The sequence below is a fragment of the Dermacentor andersoni genome, chromosome 8 (assembly GCF_023375885.2).
Source record: "Dermacentor andersoni chromosome 8, qqDerAnde1_hic_scaffold, whole genome shotgun sequence".
Taxonomy (NCBI): Eukaryota; Metazoa; Arthropoda; class Arachnida; order Ixodida; family Ixodidae; genus Dermacentor; species Dermacentor andersoni.
In genome coordinates this window covers 55476708-55497722 of record NC_092821.1, presented here as the reverse complement: position 1 = coordinate 55497722, position 21015 = coordinate 55476708, and the positions used below count along the sequence as shown (strand labels likewise).

The window sequence follows — 21015 nt, the reverse complement described above, 5'->3', positions numbered from 1 at the left end:
AAGGCTACTCAACAATAGACCATATGCACACCAGGTGATAGAGAAATCTGTGGAATTTAACCAACCCTTTTATATAGCTTTCATTGATTACGAGAAATCATTTGACTCAGTCGAAACCTCAGCAGTCATGGAGGCATTACGGAATCAGGGTGTAGACGGGCCGCATGTAAAAATACTAAAAGATATCTATAGCGGCTCCACAGCCACCGTAGTCCTCCACAAAGAAAGCAACAAAATCCCAATAAAAAAAGGCGTCAGACAGGGAGATACGATCTCTCCAATGCTATTCACAGCATGTTTACAGGAGGTATTCAGAGACCTGGGGTGGGAAGAATTGGGGATAAAAGTTGATGGAGAATACCTTAGCAACTTGCGATTCGCTGATGATATTGCCTTGCTTAGTAACTCAGGGGACCAACTGCAATGCATGCTCACTGAAGTGGAGAGGCAAAGCAGAAGGGTGGGTCTAAAAATTATTCTACAGAAAACTAAAGCAATGTTTAACAGTCTCGGAAGATAACAGCAGTTTATGATAGGTAGCGAGGCACTGGAAGTGTTAAGGGAATACATCTACTTCGGAGAGGTAGTGACCGCGGATCCGGATCATGAGACTGAAATAATCATAAGAATAAAAATGGGCTGGGGTGCGTTTGGCAGGCGTTCTTAGATAATGAACAGCACGTTGCCATTATCCCTCAATGGAAAAGTGTATAGCAGCTGTGTCTTACGAGTACTCACGTACGGGGCAGAAACCGGGAGGCTTACGAAAAGGGTTCTACTTAAATTGAGGAATCCGCAACGAGCTATGGAAAGAAGAATGGTAGGTGTAACGTTAAGAGATAAGAAAAAAGCAGATTGGGCGAGGGAACAAATGCGAGTTAATCACATCTTAGGTGAAATCAAGAAAAAGAAAAGGGCATGGGCAGGCCATGTAATGCGGAGGGAAGATAACCGATGGTGATTAAGCGTTACGGACTGGATTCCAAGTGAAGGGAAACGTACCAGGGGGCAGCAGAAATTTAGATGGGCGGATGAGATTAAGAAGTTTGCAGGGACAACATGGCCACATTTAGTATATGACCGGGGTACTTGGAGAATTATGGGAGAAGCCTTTGCCTTGCAGTGGCCGTAACCAGGCTGATGATGATGATGATGAAAATACGCCAGGTGGTCCAAAGTATTCCGGAGTCCCTCACTGTGGTATGCCTCATAATCAGTTTGTGCTTTTGCCACGTAAAAGAATATAATTAAATTTTTATACGCACAACGGTAACGACACAAAACGACCAGAGAAAAACAAAACCAAAACAAAACAGGGAACTCGTGAGAGACGGTCGTGAAAGAATGACCTGGAGGGCTTTCTAAAAGAACAAGAGAAGTTGAGTGTTTCATTATGGTTAGTAATAGACGGTCAATATTTGGTAAGCGTGCTTTTTGCGAGCTCCACAACTTCATTCCATAGTTAGTTCCGCTTCTAATTGTTCTGAAATAATGTGCCTTAGGTTGTGACTCCTTTGAGTGTTACTTTGTAATAGTAATTATAATTGATAGCGGTAAAAAAATGATATGACGGCATCACGTAATTTATGCCACTTATGTCATGACGTTCTTGCCATAACAAGCATGTGATGACATTCATCCCATGACAAGAGATATGGTTGTAGATCTTCAAATTTTAGCCACGATGCACTTGCTACGTAATGAGATCCAGGTCATTCACGTCCTGACATTTATATCAGGTTATTCCATCCTCGTCAGGGCATGCAGGCATTTCATCCGTATTATGATATCATCATCATCAACCTGGTTACGCCCGCTGTAGGGCAAAGGCATCTCCCATACTTCTCCAACTACCCCGGTCATGTACTTATTGTGGCCATGTTGTCCCTGCAAACGTCTTAATGTCATCCGCCCACCTAACTTTCTGCCGCCCCCTACTACGTTTCCTTTCCCTTGAAATCCAGTCCGTAACCCGTTATGACCATCGGTTATCTTCCCTCCTCATTACATGTCCTGCCCATGCCCATTCCTTTTTCTTCATTTCAACTAAGATGCCATTTACCCGCGTTTGTTACCTCACCCAATCTGCGGTTTTCTAATCCCTTAACGTTGCACCCATCATTCTTCTTTCCATAGCTCGTTGCGTCGTCCTCAATTTAAGCAGAACCCTTTTCGTAAGCATCAAGGTTTCAGCCCCATACGTGAGTACTGGTAAGACACAGCTGTTATACACTTTTCTCTTGAGGGATAGTGGCAACCTGCTGTTCATGATTTTAGAATGCCTGTCAAACGCACCCCAGACCATTTTTTTTTATTTTTTTTAAATCATGATATATATTGAGGTAAAGAAACGACCACGGTGGTATTATGTCATTTATATAATTTATTTCATGACATGTATGACATGACCAATATATTATGTTATTGATTCCATGACACGTCATTTATGTTATGTATGCGTGGATGTATTGTCACTCCATGTCCAATTTGATATTTCCGGATGAAGAAACAACCACGATCACATCCCGACATAGGCGCCTTCATACACACAATGACAGACAGACAGACAGATAGACAGACAGACAGACAGACAGACAGATAGACAGATAGACGGATAGACGGATAGATAGATAGATAGATAGATAGATAGATAGATAGATAGATAGATAGATAGATAGATAGATAGATAGATAGATAGATAGATAGATAGATAGATAGATAGATAGATAGATAGATAGATAGATAGATAGATAGATAGATAGATAGATAGATAGATAGATTAAACGAAGGGAATTCGCAAAAAGTTTTCGCATTAAATCGTATCCTTATATGAAAAATCGCTACAGTGCCCTGGCATTATCTAGAAGAGGTCGACACAGCACTAGAGCGGACTTTCGTACTATTACCAGTGAGACCTCAAATCTACAAAAATTGTGCCCGGCATTCGATACAAAGCATGTTATGAAAAGGCAGTTGTACACTTAGTTAAACGCAGTTATATTATCCTGTTATGCATTCCTTCTCTGGTATCACAAAAGACGGGGCTACCTTAGATAAGAATATTTCCCATTAGAAATAGCAGTATCTCTACTTGAGTGCATGATGATGGTCTGAATCTATGGAAAGTGAAAAGCAAAGGGGAAAGCAAAGAATCGGCGGCAGGAGGTTGCATAACGACAAATAATACTCTAGTGAGCTGTCACAGAAACTGAATAAAATGTCTAACCGCTAGCTTTACAAAGAAGGTTTTCATATTGACAGAAGGTTGCTCTGTACGCACCCGTGAATCCCTACTCATATGTCTTTTTGCATTCACGTCTTTATTTATATCATAAAACGTTAATGTTTTGCCATGAGGCCGAATCAACCAATGTGAGAGCAATATTTTAGAATATTACACGAACTGTAAGACTCGTAGCTGTAGTGGCAGTATGAAGTGAAGTAAACATTAAATGACTAAACAAATACCTACTGCTGTGCTAGAGGTCCTCTGTTTGAGTAATATTATCGGACACCTTCATTTATCTTTATTAGGTAAAGCCTTTCTGGTGGAGTTTACCACTATTCCGTATCGTGTATCGTTCAAACCTCTTTTCGAGGCCGATTGTGGTGGTTGTGTTCAGCCGCGCCATTAATATACATCATTATCAGGCTTGAGCACTGTTATTGTTTCACACTTTTAATATTAAAGACACGAAAGAGAGAGAGAGAGATAGGGATGAAGGTTAAAGTCTGAGAGGATATATAATAAAAGGCATGCGGCTGTCGGTGTTTTGATAGATCGCATTTGTTTCGGGGCTGACATTCTCAAAATCGTGATGAAAATTTTTATTAAGAGTATGAGACCTGCTATTGGCAATTTTAATTATATAATCGTACGTCATATAACGCACACACATCCCATACCATATAGAATGGCATCGCATATAGCATACATGTACTAAAATGTGTACTGAACATCACGGCTACTCCGGCGATGACGGCAAGAGTTCGCTTTGAGTGGTCATATAATTGCTATCTCAATAAAATTAAAAATCGACAGCAACTGATGGAATTCTTGTCGCCGCTCTTTTTTTTTTTTTTTGCCTAGGTTTACCAGTGCTACCCATGTTAGAATATAGGTACAACACTAAAGATATCCATGTCATGTGGTATTTCAGCAAGCATTTAGCCACTATGGCAGTCATTGGCTGCTCTCTAGCCGATATAGAACTTGGACCGCTGCCTTTATGCAGAAATAGTGTAGCTGGCTATGTGCAACGTGTTATGTACTACTCGGTATATGAACATTGTTGGCCAATTTCCGGGAAAAGGTATGTGCCATGAGGTACGTGCCCAAATAAACGCGCCGCACAAGAGGCAACAACGAAGAAGACGGTAACTGAGAATTGAAGAAGTCTGCCCGACTCTTGGCCAATCCCCGCGAGTGGGTAAGCGCCAAACTCAAGGACATCATCATCATCATCATCATCATCATCAAGTCAGCTTCAGAGAGATGAAGAAGTCGGCTACCTATCAGCGGAGCAGGAAAAAGAATGGTCTCCAGTGCACTGCGTCAAGGTGGTTGGACAACAAAGCTGTAAACGACAAATAGAACGATCAGCCATTGCGACGTAGGTTGAAATCATTCACGTGACGGCATTCACGTGTGCTTTACCTAATTATTAGCCTAAGAAGTTTTGTCGGCCTGCGACTTGGCTTGGGCCCTACTCCATGCGCCTACAAAGAGTAGACCAGAGAGACGAAAAATTCGCCACACCTCGCAGGCATGCTGCACTTCATGAGTCCTCACTATACACGGCCTTCCCATAGCAGTTACAGAACACGTGTCAGTTGCTGGGTGGGTTCTTCTGTTACTTACAAAAGTTTTCTTACATCAATGCCTACTTTGTATGCTACGGTCAAGCTGCCATCACAGCGGTAGCTTGCGCAGCCGTAATCTTTACCGGGAAACGTATTTGGGGAGCGCTACGTGCTTCGCATTGCATGTAGGTACAGAAGCGCCTTATCAGTTACGTGGTTCGGATGCTTGTCTTGAGCTTCTTCTTTATTGGAAGACATGTTGTTTCGTATGTTATATGCATCATTCCAAAGGCTGTGTGTAGTGTTTGCTTCAATTGGCGTGGCGTTTGTACGCTCTGCCATCAGGAGTATAAACCATTACATATTGGGATATAAGACACAAATCATGGTAGTACTCTATCGACGCCACGCCCCGAAGAAATACCAAGATACTAGCCATATACAGGTTCCCTATTAAATGAACTGCAGGTAACCGACTAAGATTACAGTATTGGCTCAGGAATGAGCGCAAAACTAAATAGAGGTCATGATGGAAAACTGAATATATTTTCATCAGTAGTGCAAAAAAAGAAGGTGAACTATAATTGCACAGTCGGAGGCACCGAAGTAAACACTGTCGGGGGTCCTCCTAAAACAAATTGAGGTTATTGGAATTGCGGCAACAGTAGCAGGCTACATCATACAAATTTTGTGTTTGTCAGCAGCGTTTAATACAGTGTTACAACACAAAAGTAGGTAGTGGTAGCATGGGGAACAAGCAATGCTGCAAAGTATTGAGAGGGACAGAAAAAATCAAAGAAATAAAAAAAGAAAATTAGGAACAGTACAATACAAATATATTTAATAATGTTTACATGGCACAATTTCAGTAGGCACGAATGAAACTTTCGCTCATCGCGGAGTCGCACGTATGCATAGGATTAACCACTTTGTTTCCTTGGGCGGTCTGCAGGCATTCTGCGCATTTCTACCTTTTTCTTTCTGTAAGCTATTTTGGCATGTACGTTCTTCCAAAAGCAATATACGACTTGAAAGTCAGGGCCCTACTCACCGTTTCATCAATCTAATTGCGTCCCTGAATTATAGTATGCTCCACATAAATTCTTGACATTATGGAATCGTGAACGGGAAACGCGAAACACGGAAACATCACTTTCCTGGAGCAGTTTGTGTACGCACCCAAAATGCCGGCGTTGTTAATCAGGACATCTAGGCGCTCTTCCTGCTTGACCACTTGCTGCGCGAACTGCCTGATGGAGTGGAAGGAGCACAGGTCGAGGCTCATGCACTCGGGTCGCACGCCGGTGTCACGCGAGATCTCGTCAGCCGTCACGGCTGCCTTGTGCACGTCCCTGCATGCCAGGATGACCCGTGCGTTGAGCCGGCAAAGCTCACGGGCTGTCTCCTTGCCGATTCCTGCGTTTTAACGAGGGTACCGGGTATTCAGGTTGAATTGCACAATGCTGCATACAGCCCCTGAACTTAGCTGCGCGGCGCGAGTGGGCTCCCGCTAATAAAGCGAAGCATTATACAGGGTATTTCACGTAACTTCAACCAAGGATTAAGAAAAAAGTCGTTAGCGGCAGCTGAATGAAACTAATGCCATATGGTTAACGGTAATGTGGCAGTCCTTACAGTATCTTTTTTACATTCTGCCTAAATAGGTAATTAATTAAGATGAATATGAAGATTCATTATTATTCACTAAAGGGCAAGTACGTTTCGTTATTTTGTAGAGGAGATTCAGATACGACCGAAGATTTTTTTTTTTTTTAAACGCGTATGCTGCATGGTGATCTTTTCCGGCATTTACAGAAAGCCCGCGAAACATGAAACAAAACCACGTCACTGCGCTCATGCGCTGTCGCACTGCGGCGCTCTCAACCGTAATTCGAGCGAAAGAACCATGCACCTCGAACTAGCCTTCATTCTAGAGTTGAAATTCACAAAAAAACGCTTAACGTATGAGCAAATTTCAGTCAATTCGGATGCTGCACACATTATTAGAGACGGCAGCTGGTGAATCGTGACGAACACTTGCGAAGGAGAAGCGTTGGGAATTCGGCCGTAGTAGTGCCTGTTACGCGAAACATATATCTTTTAGAGGCTTCCGAAATTTATTTTCTTTCCTGACATCTAGAGTGCGACACCAATCTCTACTGCTGCAAATAAGTTTTAACACTAGTGTTGCAGGCCGTTAGAATGGACCGAGTAAGTTTCTAGGATAGGATTGTCCTTGCTCCGCGTTTACATCCTGCGCCTCAGATGCTCCGACTAGGACCACTGTCCTTCTGTGGTCACCAAAGATTTACACCTTGCCTAATTGTCCCACCTGCCCAACATAGTGGCTTATGCGCCACCTCGAAGAGGCGTCACAGTGCAGATAATTTGCCCCGCAACAGCTTAGCATCACCACATGTGTGGACTAGTGCATGCGCCGGTGTGAGTGAAAATTTCGCGGAACTACGCCACACAATGCCAGTGATAGTAATAGCTGAGCAAGAATATATGCCTCTGAAGAGACAAGGTATTTCCAGGCACCCGGCAATTAAATAGGCCCATAGTTAGACGAATTTTAGTGTACTTGTGCTTTTAGGTCAGTGGCAATTAATATAGCTCGCTACTGAACGCGTATAAGCCTCACTTCACGCTAACTTTTCCGACGTTGACGCTCGAACAATCACAATTTAATAATACTTAGCATAACATTGACTGTATGTTCCTGAAATAACAATAAAAACCACGTCTTGCACCCACAGGGGTCACATGAGTCTAGAACGAGCAATACTGAAAATGGGTGTTTCGGGTGTCGCTAGAAGTTTTATTTTCACAATACTGAGACATTTTTCTTTCATTGAAATACGTTTTAGGATAGCATGTGAAAAATGATCAAATTACGCTGCTTTGTCAGCTTATTTTTAAAAAATGCTCCCGAATGAAACCTTTAGTTACTGCGATGAAACTGTCACTAGAGCCTACTATAACCTAAAATTATTGTGCACGAGACTGTTGCAGTTCAAATTATAAAAAAATAAATGTACTATTTTAGCTATTGTTTAGGTGCTACTTTGTAATTGACGAAATAAATAAGCCAATCAAGCGATAAATCGTTATCACAGAGAATAATTTATGCGCACGAAAGCTTTATTAGAACTTACCTTTAATGTAATAACAAATATGTTTAAATTTTAGGTCTTGACGCCAATCCCTGCAATGCTTCAATTCGCACGTCGGCTTCGCCTCATAACACTTAGCTGCAAGTACACTAGTAAGCACCGCACACGACTTTAAAGGTCAACAGGAACAAAGTTTCCATATTTCTGAACTCATTACATTTTAGTGGATTACACTAATCAAGTAATTATGGCAAGCGGCGGCGCCGCGTATTGTCACGTTTAACGCCATTTAAGCAGCGTCATAGCACACAGCACGCCCGCGCTCTATATTTGCTGTTATGTATTTGGGAAGATATCATCGGAGTGACAAACACTGACAAACATTTTTTGCTTTAGGGGGGAGATTTGTTTTGTAATTCCTACATTAAGCTTAAGCCATCCCCCTTTCCCGATGGGACATATACCTCTATTGTCAAATACCTTATGTAATGCCTTGTTATAAAGCGCCTTTAAGGGTGTATCAATACATAAAAAGCTGAATACTTACGCTTGACAAGAGCGGTAAAGAAATTGAAAAGAACCGCTTTCCTGGAATCCTGAGAAAATGGCATGGAATGCTCTTGACGAACCACAGAGGATAAAATTACGGATATTTATCAAGACGGTGACCTGACTTCTCCTGAGGTTTTTATGGGATGTTGTCTTGTCCGGTGATTGATATATGTGGTTTCGGTTCTGGTTTGGGGATCACCTGCCGCCAGAGACACCAGTGTCGCTATGTGTATATATATGACTGTATGTGGCAATAAACCGGGGGATTGTTTGGTTGCTAGCAGTTCGTGTACTTGGGCGGCACCCGCCGCTACAACATTGGCGACGAGGGTCGGACCATTTCGGGGGGCGTGACTTTCGCCGCTTGCTTTCTGGCGCCATGAGCATTTCTGGACTCGCGCCGCCGCCCCCGTTCCTGCCTGTGCCTGGTCGACCTGCTGTTGCGTGGCTGCAATGGTTCCGCATCTTCGAGAACTACCTGCTTGCTTCGGGGGCCTCTGACTGCACGCCGGATTGTCGCAAAGCACTACTTCTTCACAGCCTCAGCGTAGAAGGTCAGCGCATATTTTATACATTACCACTTCCATCGTTGGACAACGTCAAGCTCGGTGAGCAAACTGCTGAGAAAACGTCGGAAGATAGCAAGGGCACAGGCGACACAAGGCCGGAAGTATCGTCGTACGATATCGCAGTCGCCGCTCTGCACGCTCATTTTTCGGCAACAAGCAATGTTGTTGCCGAACGGCAGCGTTTCAGTAGGCGAGTTCAGCAAGCTGGTGAATCAGTGAATGAGTACATCACTGCATTGCGGGAGCTTTCTGCTACATGCTCTTTTCCTGTCGAAGAAGATTCGCTGCGTGACCAGTTCGTTGCTGGTATTTCGTCTCGGAGCTTGCGCGAGCGTCTTCTGCTTGAAGGATCGTCCCTCTCGTTCGCTAGAGCAGTACTACTGGCAAGGCAGTTTGAGCAGGCGTACAATGATCTGCAAGAATTTCCTTCTGTAGATGTTGGACGCATAAATACTCGTGGAAATACGCCTACGCGTACACCAGAATCCGACAAGAGCTCGAAGCGGTCGCCCAACCGCCAGTCTCATTGTTACCGCTGCGGTTCATCCCAGCATAATGCAGCATCAGTTCGCTGTCCAGCCAAAAGCAAGCGTTGTCAGCATTGCGGTGTCATGGGTCACTTCCGCTCTGTTTGCCAGAAACGAGGCTCCGCTCCGGTGCCTGAGGTAGACAGCCAAGACTCTCCGAGCGAGGAAGTTTTGAGCATTCTGGCTGTGACGACGGCCGCTCGTTCCGCTGTTCACGTCACAGTTTCGATTGGCCGTGCGGACATAACTTTCCTTGTAGATTCTGGGTCGTCAGTTACCATTGTTGCACACGATCTTTTTAAGCAGTATTTGGAAGGCCAAGTACTTTTGGCCCCGACTGTTCGGTTACTGGACTATTCAAGACAGCCAATTCCGGTTCATGGCTGTTTCTTCGCTGACGTTACGTACAAAGCTAGCACAACAACCCTTCTTTTCTACGTCGTAGAACAAGGCACCTCACTCTTGGATATCGATGCCATCAAGGCCCTCGGTCTACAGATTGATGAGTCATCTCTGCAATGCCTTGAAACGACGCTAACTTCTAATTCTCGAAGGGAGCAGCGCCCTGACCCGACGAAAGCCGTGCAGGATATTAACCTCCCAAAGGAATTAGTTGACGAGTTCGGATCTCTTTTCGATCCAGGCCTTGGCCTCGCGAAAGGTGTTGTGCAGCATCACGTCAAAACGCGATCCACGGTGCAGCCAGTGCAATCCAAACTTCGCGCCTTCCGCTCTCGCTACGACCATTGGTCTCGGAAGAGCTCCATCGGTTGGAAAATCTGGACGTGATAGAGAGGGTGGAGGCATCTGAATGGGTGTCACCCATTGTGGTCGTTAAGAAGAAAGAGGGAGGTATTCGCCTCTGTGTAGACCTTCGACAAGCAAACAAAGCTGTCGTAATAGACAGCTTTTCCCTTCCTCATACAGAAGAGCTATTGCATAGTTTAGTGGGGGCTACAAATTTTTCTAAGCTAGACCTCGCATCAGCTTACCACCAGGTCATGCTTCACCCTGCGCGTCGCGATTTGACCGCATTTATAACTCACGAAGGCCTCTTTCGTTTTAAACAAGTGTGCTTCGGACTGGCTTCCGCGCCTTCTGAATTTCAGAGTATGATGTCCAAAGTCCTGCAAGGATGTAAGGGCGTGCTCTTCGATATAGATGACATTATAGTCTTCGGGCGGGGCCGGCAGGAGCACATAGATAACCTTGCAGCAGTACTTCAACGCATTAAAGAGGCAGGACTCGAACTGAACAGCAAATGTATCTTCGATACGCAGGAAATTTCATTTTTGGGTCACAGGATCATAGCAAGTGGTATTGTTCCGCTGGAGGAAAAGGTTGCTTCCATCACGGATACACCGGCACCCACCAATACAGCCAGCCTCCGATCGTTCCTGGGACTGGTCGAATACTACTCTAGGTTCGTTCCCAACTTTGCCGATATGGTTGAACCGATGCGCGTTCTGCTTCGAAAGGGGCAACCATTTGTTTGGTACGGCGAGGTAGACTCCAGTTTTCGAAAGATCAAAGAGGCACTTGCGTCCAACATAGTCCTGCGGATGTTCGATGCATCTCTTCCAGTTGTTGTTTCCACTGACGCTTCAGACTGTGGGCTTGGAGCGGTTCTCCAACAGGTGGAGGGAGAGAAACTACACACTGTCGCCTTTGCTTCTCGAGCGCTTTCATCTGCAGAGAGGAGATATTCAGTAGGAGAACGCGAAGCGCTTGCGTATGTTTGGGCGTGCGAGAAGCGGCATGTTTACTTGTGGGGATGCCATTTCACGTTGCTTACTGACCATCAAGCCTTGGTCGCATTGCTGTCTACTCAAGGGCCAGGAAGGCGTCCTTTGCGGATAGCACGGTGGGCGGAGCGCCTACTGCAATACAACTATACAGTAAAGTACCGGAAGGGTTCGCAAAATCGAGTAGCAGATGCGCTCTCTCGTCTCCCTGCGTCACTGCCTCAGGAAGAAGAGACTTTACCAGATGAAACTGTATCAGTTGCCCTTATATCTTCTTGCATTACCAGGGAAGAGTTTGAACAGGCCCAGTCGGAAGACAGCACACTGCAACGAACCAAGGCCTACATTGAATCGTCTTGGCCTGCGCAAAAATCTCTGCCGGGTGAGCTTCAACCTTTCCTCAAACTTCGCGATGAACTGTCAGTGGTGGACAATTTGATTTTGTGTGGCGAACGCCTTGTGGTTCCCGCATCACTTACAGTGCGGATAATAACCGCTGCTCATGAGGCTCACCCTGGAATTGTACGAACGAAAGCACGTCTGCGAGAAAAATTTTGGTGGCCAGCCAGGCAAGTCGAGCTAGCTATTCAAACGTGTAGTGTATGCCAGGCAGCGGACAAGAGCACGAAGGTTATGGCTGCACCATTGAACCCGGTCCCCTTACCAAAGGAACCGTGGCTAAAGCTTGGCATGGACACTGTTGGCCCATTTGAGAGAGCACCACACGATTGTCGATATGCGATCACGCTGGTCGACTTGTTGTCTAAGTGGCTCGAAGTATACTTTTGCAACCAAGCCACAACACGCACAGTAACAGGCTTCTTGGTGTCAGTGTTCGCACGTGAAGGTTACCCAGAGGAAATTGTTTGCGATAACGGGCCACAGTTTGCATCTCGAGAGTTCCAAGCTTTTCTGCAGGATCGCGGCATCCGCTTGCGGCATTCGTCCGTATACTACCCGCAAGCAAACGGACAGGTAGAACGGTTCAACAGAGTTTTTAAAAGCTTTGTTCAAGTGGCTACACTCGAGCAGCGTCCCTTACGCCAAACGGTAACAGAATACTTGGGCATTTACCGTTGTACGCCGCATGCCACAACTGCAGTTGCTCCAGCACTTCTCCTGCATGGACGTCTGCCAAGGACTCGGCTCGATGTCGTTGGGTATCCGTCAGCAATATTTGCAACCGACCCTACTTCAGAGCTCCACCGCCTACGCGAGGGGGTGAAGCAAAAGCAGCAATCCAGTAAACTATACACAGACGCTCGCAGGGCCGCAAGGGAAACCAAAGTGAATGTTGGTGACCTTGTACGAGTACGCAGACAAACAACTGCTTTTAAAGGTGACCTGGCTTTTAGCCGCCCAAGAAAAGTGATAAGAAAGCAGGGGCAATCGTCTTTCCAACTTGATGATGGAAAAACGTGGAACGCTTCAAAGTTGTCAAGGATGCCACGAGCTTCTGCATATATGTGTGGGTGGGGGGAAAGGAGTGATACAAATGACACCGCTAGGGAAAGCAGCTCACCGCCTACCTTGGAGAGACCCGTTTCAGAAGCGCTAACCGGAACTTCAGCTGTGGCTGCTGCGAAGCAGCCGCCTATGCCACCAGTGACCGGCTGTGAGCCGGAAGAGACTTCGCCTGCCGCCAGTGGTTTCTCAGAAGCATCGGGACCTCAGCGTAGGGTACAGCCATCGAGGAATAGACGACCTCCAGACCGCTATGGACACTAAGTACAGAAAGACACGTTTCGCAGTGAAGATGAACCTGTCACAATCTGCACGAGTGTTGAGTTTGCTGACGTTGTGAAATATGGACATAAATGGAGTTGTATCTTGTTTTCCTCTTTTTGTTTTATATTTTTGTCTTAAGTGCATAAGACAAGCACATTGTTGTTACTGTAAATATAATTCTGTAAAAGAGCACTAACGTACTACCACTACTAAATCACTAACCCATGTAGCTGTCTTTTTTTATAAGAAAGGGAATATGTTGTATATATGGTTTCGGTTCCGGTTTGGGGATCACCTGTGGCCAGAGGCACCAGTGTCGCTATGTGTATATCTATGACTGTATGTGGCAATAAACCGGGGGATTGTTTGGTTGCTAGCAGTTCGTGTACTTGGGCGGCGCCCGCCGCTACAACAAGGTCCATATCGGGTCGTTGTGGCGGGCGCTGAGGGGCGTGGCGTGGCTTCAAGTGCGGGAGGTAATAGGCGCGACGGGCTCGCGTCCTGTGCCGCCTCGCTGTGCGCATCGTCTTGTTCACCCGTCTCGCGTTATCTGATCAGTGACGAACTTTTCTTGAAGGAGACGCTCGGGCGGAGCAGTTGCCGGCATGCCTCGCAAGTCCAGATCAGCCCGCAGCCTACAGCATCCTCCTTCTTAAAGTATAGCCTGCCGTTAGAGTGTCTATCACAAAACGAGTACTTCTTCAAGGCGCTAGACACCCTCAGTCATTCAGTTTAGGTTACACATCAACCATTCTACTCGAGTGAAAAATTCTCGTTCAAGAAACACCAATACTTGATAACGAAACATGTAGTAGTCTTACCCCTGTTAGCTCCAGTGATGATCACCGTCTTTCCCGACATGTCCCGCGTTGATCTGCACTTGCCCACTGTGACCAGGCTGTATATCTTCACAAGCGTCGCGAGAGCCAAGACTGTAAGCGCGACGCAGGCCACGCACCACAGCAATACCATCGCGGCTGCTTCAGCACAGGCCGCTCCAAGATTATATTTCGGGAGGGGATGCAGTGCTTTTCAGCTTCCGCCGTAAACTGAGAAAACGAACACCTACGCAGACATTCGAAAACACGTTAAAAATGCGAAGTTACGTGCGTACATCGAAATATATTCTACTGAGAAGCGTGTCATCACGTCCAGAGCACCTGTTTGTTTACTTTGTGCACGACACTCACTCTTTTATTTGCTGACTCAGTGCCGTTCCAAAACTGCCCCCCACAGTCTGGCTATTACTATTCGACTACATCACATGAAATTGAATCTTTTTAAGAAAGCTTAAGGACGGTTGTGCGAATGGCTTTGATTATATAGGAATACGTCCTATCAAAGAACTCTCGTTCTTCTGCGTGTACCGCTTGCTCACATTTGCAACTGCATCCTGCGTGACGGCGTGTTTCATGATAAAATGAAAATTGCACGTGTTTGCTTTGCGCACAATGTGGACAGCAAGAATGTTCTTTGAAAGTAGCAGCTTATCTATGTTTTACCCGTGGTTTGTAAGACATACGTATATCTTAAATATTAAACTAACGCAGGTTCTCCTTAAAAAGCAATTCATAGTTAACCAAATTATGGGCTTCAATATAATGAGTCGGTACACAATGTTTCCCCAAGAAGAAATAATTGAGAACAATAATAATGAGGTGTACACTGTTGGAATAATTTTCATATCTAAAGAAAGCATTTGATTCCATCAACCATGATGTTCGACAAATTGGAAATATATGGCGTGCGAAAAGTGCACTAGAAATAATTAGAAGTTATTTATACAATAGGCTCAAGTCTGTCGGTATCGGAAACGCCCATTCAAGACTCGAAATAATAAATTATGGCGTGCCGCGTGGATGGATCTGAGGACCCTGCCTTTTACTTGCTTACAAAAGGATCTTCTTCTCATACCCGAGATACCTCCCTTATTTTCGACGCCGACAACGCTAACATTTTTTTAATAACCTTGACCAAAAGAAGTTGACGCCCAAGTGCTATCCTCATGGTTATCTTCAAAGCATTTAAATCTTAATGCAAAAAAAAGAAACTACGAGGGACGTTCCGAAAGGAAGTGTCATTTATTTTCGCACGGAAACGTTATTGCGAAAAAACGTTATTGCGAAGCCGCTTCGGAACAGGTCCCATGTCGTAAAGGTGGCTTCTCGGTTCCCGAACCATGCTCTGGCGGCGTCTTCCAATGCGAAAAAGACATGTCTAAGTTTGTCGTCGCCGTTCCAGCTGTTAAAAGCAGCGACCCTCTCGTATGTCCCAAGCCAGCTTTCCGGGTCCTCAAATGTTGAACCGCGGAACGTCGGAGGCTCCCTGGACTGCTGTCGAGGATACGGGAAAGGTATTACTGGCCGCGTCTGACCGCCGACATCGCCCATTACGTCAAGACATGCCGAGACTGTCAGCGACGCAAGACACCACCGACAAGGCCAGCAGGATTACTACAGCCGATCGAACCTCCTCGCAGACCATTCCAGCAGATTGGGATGGATTTGTTGGGGCCGTTTCCGACGTCAACATCCGGGAATAAGTGGATCGTCGTGGCGATGGACTATCTCACGCGCTTCGCTGGAACTAAAGCTCTACCAAAAGGCAGCGCAGCCAAAGTGGCGAGATTTTTCGTCGAGAACATCCTGTTGCGACATGGTGCCCCAGAAGTCCTCATCACCGACAGAGGAACGGCTTTTACAGCAGAGCTCACCCAAGCCATTCTGTAATACAGCCAGACAAGCCACAGGAGGACAACTGCCTACCATCCACAAACGAATGGTCTCACGGAGAGCCTGAACAAGACCCTCGCCGACATGCTAGCAATGTACGTCGACGTCGAGCACAACACGTGGGACGCGGTCCTGCCGTATGTAACCTTCGCTTACAACATGGCGGTCCAAGAAACAACAGAGATCACGCCGTTCAAGTTGGTTTACGGCACGAATCCGACGACAACGCTCGACGCCATACTGCCGCACGTCACTGACGAGGAGAATCTTGACGTCGCTACCAATATCCAGCGCGCCGAAGAAGCCCGACAGCTCGCCCGCCTATGGATCAAGAACCAGCAGCTTACCGACAGCCGACATTACAACCTCCGACGACGCTTCGTCGAGTACCAGCCCGGTGACCGTGTTTGGGTACGGACCCCGATACGCCGATGGCGACTGAGTGAGAAACTATTGCGACGCTCTTTTGGACCCTACAAGTTTATCCGACGTATTCGCGCACTGGACTATGAGGTCGTGCCAAACGACATTTCGCATTCACAGCGGCGCCGCGCACGATCTGAAGTGGTCCACGTGGTACGTCTTATACACTTTTACGGACGCTGACGAACCTTCCTTATTTTGTTGTTTTCTTTGCTTCGAGTGCTTCTTTGTTACTTTCGTTTGTTTCCAGCATCGGGTCGATGCTTTTTAAGAGGGCGGTATTGACACGTGTGCATGTCTTTATCAGGCGACACGTTTCACCGCCTAACAAATGTTATCGCACAGCGCAGGACACGCCTGCATGTATCGGAAGTTTCTGGAATGTTATCGATGGCTCCATCCGCTGTCTGTGACCCAACCTTGTGTAGTCTGATTGCATGTGTGCGCGACGCGAATAATTTAGAACTTTGTGGAAGACACGCGGGTCCCAGTGATTCCTCTAGAACATTCGACGACTGATGTATAAAATGCAGCGCGCTTGACCCGCTCATCAGATTTTCGACAATCGCCGACCGCGTTCGCCGCTATCGTTGTACTGTAAGTGTAGCCTGTCTTTGTGGGCACAGGTTCGCTCAATAAAAGTTAGTTGTGTCTTTCACACTAATGCTACTGTGTTCTTTAACGTCACCACCACGTGACAATATCATCAGCATTCTCTAAGATATTGTAAATGTAGCGGAAGAGTTCTATACTCACCTCTAAAGCACCCAGAGGAGTCCGGATACCTCAGTTAGAAACACCAATGAGCAGGATACAGAAACTCCTATAACTAGAGATGAGGTAAGAAGGGCCTTGGAAGACATGAAAAGAGGAAGAGCGGCAGGAGAAGATGGAATAATAGCTAATTTATTCAAAGGTGGAGGAGACATAATGCTAGAGAAACTGGTGGCTCCCTATGCGAAGTGTCTGTCGGCTGCAAGGGTCCCAGAAAACTGACGAATGCAAACATTATACTAATCCACAAAAAGGGAGACGTTAAAGAATTGAAAAATTATCGGCCCATTTGCTCATTCCCCAGTATTATATAAAATATACACCAAAAAGTCTCCAATAGGATAAGGGAAACACTGGAGTTTAATCAACCAAGGGAACAGGCTGGCTTCAAGAAGAGATATTCTACAATGCATCAAATCCATGTCATTAGTCAGTTTATCGAGCAATAGACAGTGTACAATGAACCTCTCTATATAGCTTTCAGAGATTAGGAAAACGCATTTGATTCAGTAGTGATACCAACAGTCATATTGATATTACGTAATCAAGGAGTGCAGAACGCTTGCGTAAATACCTTGGAAAATACCTACAAAGGTTCTACAGCTACCTTAAATCAACACAAAAAAACAGGAAGACACCTATAAAGAAAGGGGTAAGACATGGAGACACAATCTCTCCAATGTTCTTCACTGCGTGCTTGGAAGAAGTATTCAAGGTATTAAACTGGCAAGGCTTAGGAGTAAAGTTCGACGGCGAATATCTTTGCAACCTTCGGTTTGCCCATGACATTGTTCAACTCAGCAACAATGCAGATGAGTTACAACAAATGATTGAGGACCTTAACAAAGAGAGTGTATAAGTGGGGTTGAAGATTATTATGCAGAAGACAAAGGTAATAAATAGCCGGGCAAAGCAACAAGACTTCAGGATCGCCAGTCGGCCTCTAGAGTGTGCGAAGGAGTATGTTTGCCTAGGTCAATTAAACAAAGGGAACCCTGATCATGAGAAGGAAATTCACAGAAGAATAAAAAATGAGTTGGATTGCATACGGCAGACATTGGCAGCTCCTGACTGGAAGCTTACCATAATCATTGAAAAGGAAGGTGTACAATAAGTGCATTTTACCAGTGCTGACATATGGGGCAGAGACTTGTAGACTGACAGAGAAGCTTGAGAACAAGTTAAGGACCGCGAAAACAGCGATGGAACGAATATTGCTAGGCATAACGTTAAGAGGCAGAAAGAGCGGTTTCGATCAGAGAGTAAAAACGTATAGACGATATTCTAATTGACATCAAGAGAAAAAAATGGAGCTGTGCAGGTCATGCAATGCGCCGGTTAGATAACTGTTGGACCATTAGGGTTACAGAATGGGTGCCAAGAGAAGGTAAACGCAATCGATGACGACAGAAGACTAGGTGTAGCGATGAAATTAGGAAATTCTCAAGGGCTAGTTGGACTCTGTTGGCGCAGGACAGGGGTGATTGGAGATCGCAGGGAGAGGCCTTCATCCTGCAGTGTACATAAAACAGGATGATAATGTTTATGATAATGATGATGAACTATTTTGTTGCAAACAGACTGACGACAATTGCTTTCCATTATATTGTACAAATCTTCTTGTACTTCACTATTTCTCTCGTGTGATTTAGCAATCGTAGTTTGAAAATTTCTGTGGCAATTATGGCAACGATAGACCACTCAGCATATTTTTTACCTTTCTAATTCTAGTTATAAAGGTCAATTCACACAAGGCGAGAATGTACAAGTTATAGAACGGGTGTGGTCGTCACTTATTTTTTAAGGGGTGTCAAAGGTAAATTTCGCGAAGGTGTAGGACTAACCGAAACACTCTAGGATGATTAGAGCAAAATTCATGTTAGAGATTGTGCGGAGCAAGACACTATTTCTTTATTTGGTCTATTTCCCCAATTAGACAACATTAATTAAATTCGCAACCATTAACTTTGTGGCACAACTGCTGATAAAATGTCGCGTAGCGTTCTAGCACACACCCAGTACAGCTGCTTTAATATTCCTACTTCTACGTAATCATTATTTTCTGCACCCTAAAGAACGCCTACAAATTACGAGAAAAAACAACAGGTAACATAGGCGCTGGCTCGTTATGCTTGCATTGTTGCAAACATTTCACATATAAACGAATGCAGGAGTTATCCAAGTGTACTGCTCGGCCTCCTTCTCGGTTTTTATGAACCGCCGTGAGGAAAACACTTATTGGCCTTAATCACAAAGCAAATGCCTTCTTTGCTACCCCGTCCCTTTCTAAACTGCAGCACTTCATTGTCCTTCAGAACTTCTGTTCTGCTTCATCTTGCGTACGCCCTCTCATCAGGTTTGAATATTGTTTTTTTGTAGGACCGTAAGAAGTAAAGGAAACACAGTAGCCTCAAATAAGGGCAAACTGTATTTGAATGTACATAAGTAATGACGACAGCTACGGAAATAGTTGCGACTGCATTGCGCTTGAAAACGTGGCGTACCGACCTGATAAGTGTACTCCAGAAAGCGGCGTTTGCTATGTCTAGATTCACTGCTGCCTCGCAACCGCTCTCTGAATTCAGCCGGCGGAACGGCGATTGCTTGGACTTGCGAAACGCCAGTATGAAACAGCTGCCCATTGCACCTTGTTACCGCTGCATTTGCATGAATTTCTGCCAGAATATTTACAGCGGTGGCTGCGACATGTGCTCTCCAGCAACATCCGCAGAATCGCGATAAAACTAATGAGTGAAAAAGTGCCAGTCCAAAGGGTGTGGAACCGTCGTCCTGCCATTCTGGAATCCCGAGCCTCCGCCAGGTGCAACAAGAGGTCGTCAGCAAAGCACGAAGGTGAGAAGGATCTGTGGAAAATGGCGACGCGAGGCGTAGAATTTAAAAGCAGCTTAACTGACATAAAAATGGATGATCACAATGATAGCGACAACGATTTTTTCTGACATGTGGTTGGAAAGAGTGCTGCGAAATATACTCATCTAGCCTGCGTCCCTTAATGACGTGTTTTGTACACCTTGCGGAGTCTTGCATATTACGTGCACCTCCCTCCTAGACTTTCTTGGTCTTCATAAAAGCTCAATCTCTCTACTATGCAGAGACATATGCCACCAATAATTACTGCTCTACGAATTATTTCCCTGCAATATTTGCACAAATACGTTAGCAGTAGCATGCTTATGTCGACTGATGGCCAATTATTTGTGGATAGTTATTTTCGCATTGCCGAATTTGTAAACCAACATGTCATTATGTTTCCATGCTTAGTATTCAATTTACCGACTTGGTACCATACATCCTTTTTGCAGCAAGGGTGTTAGCCTCTAATTTGTCGAAATGTTTCCTTGTGTGCTCACCCAAAAATGGCAGCTGGGAAAGGGGTCTGTGTTTCAGCTTCCGAGTAACAGAAATATGTTTTTTTCATATATTCGAACTGTAATTCGGTGCTATCGTGTCTGTTGCTCATGTGTAAGTCTCACTATAGAAATCTTGTGACGCAGTTTCTTTAGCGAAGTTCGATAATTCAATAACACACTTTCGCTGGGCGGAAAGCCTACAGGAATGAGGATGCATGTTGCACGCAAGCATACGTGCATGAGTGCGTGACGATTGTATCTGTCTTCGATGCCTGGGTGCCCTGCCCATTTCACCTGTCGCACATTTTGTGCTGCGTCCGTAATTGACAATATGGCACTGTCCAACAACAGTACCGCCACGACAGCTTGAAAATGTTTTTTTTTTCTGTTATAGTTTCCAGCTAACAAAATAAGGTTTTCTCGTAAGTGCAAATTCCAATCCGATTCGGTCATGTCTGTACCTATTGTGTAAGTCGTAGTTTACCAATTTCTTGAGACATTTTCGTTTGCGTAATTCAATCAGTAAAATACCGTACGTGTGCCAGGCGGTGAGTCTACAACAATGGGCACGGACCTCAAACAGCAGCTGGAAAAGGCCATCGTCTTTCAGTTCCCGCCTAATCGAATTGTTTTCCCAAATATTCATATTACAATGCCAAGCTATCAGGTCTGCAG

The 21015-nt window shown here is 45.2% G+C and overlaps 1 protein-coding gene across 1 annotated transcript in view; it reads right to left on the bottom strand.

Annotated features, from left to right (window-relative positions):
• The window catches only part of LOC126526258 (retinol dehydrogenase 13-like), a 48309-nt gene extending 34216 nt beyond the window's left edge, over nucleotides 1-14093 (bottom strand). Inside the window, exons 1-2 of the mRNA XM_072289676.1 lie at nucleotides 13862-14093; nucleotides 5983-6219 (exon numbers count right to left, since the gene is read on the bottom strand). Of these exons, the coding sequence (XP_072145777.1) occupies nucleotides 5983-6219; nucleotides 13862-14012 (388 nt within the window). The 5' untranslated portion in view covers nucleotides 14013-14093. The remainder of the gene's footprint in view (nucleotides 1-5982; nucleotides 6220-13861) is intronic.
• Between the last annotated feature and the right edge of the window lie 6922 nt (nucleotides 14094-21015).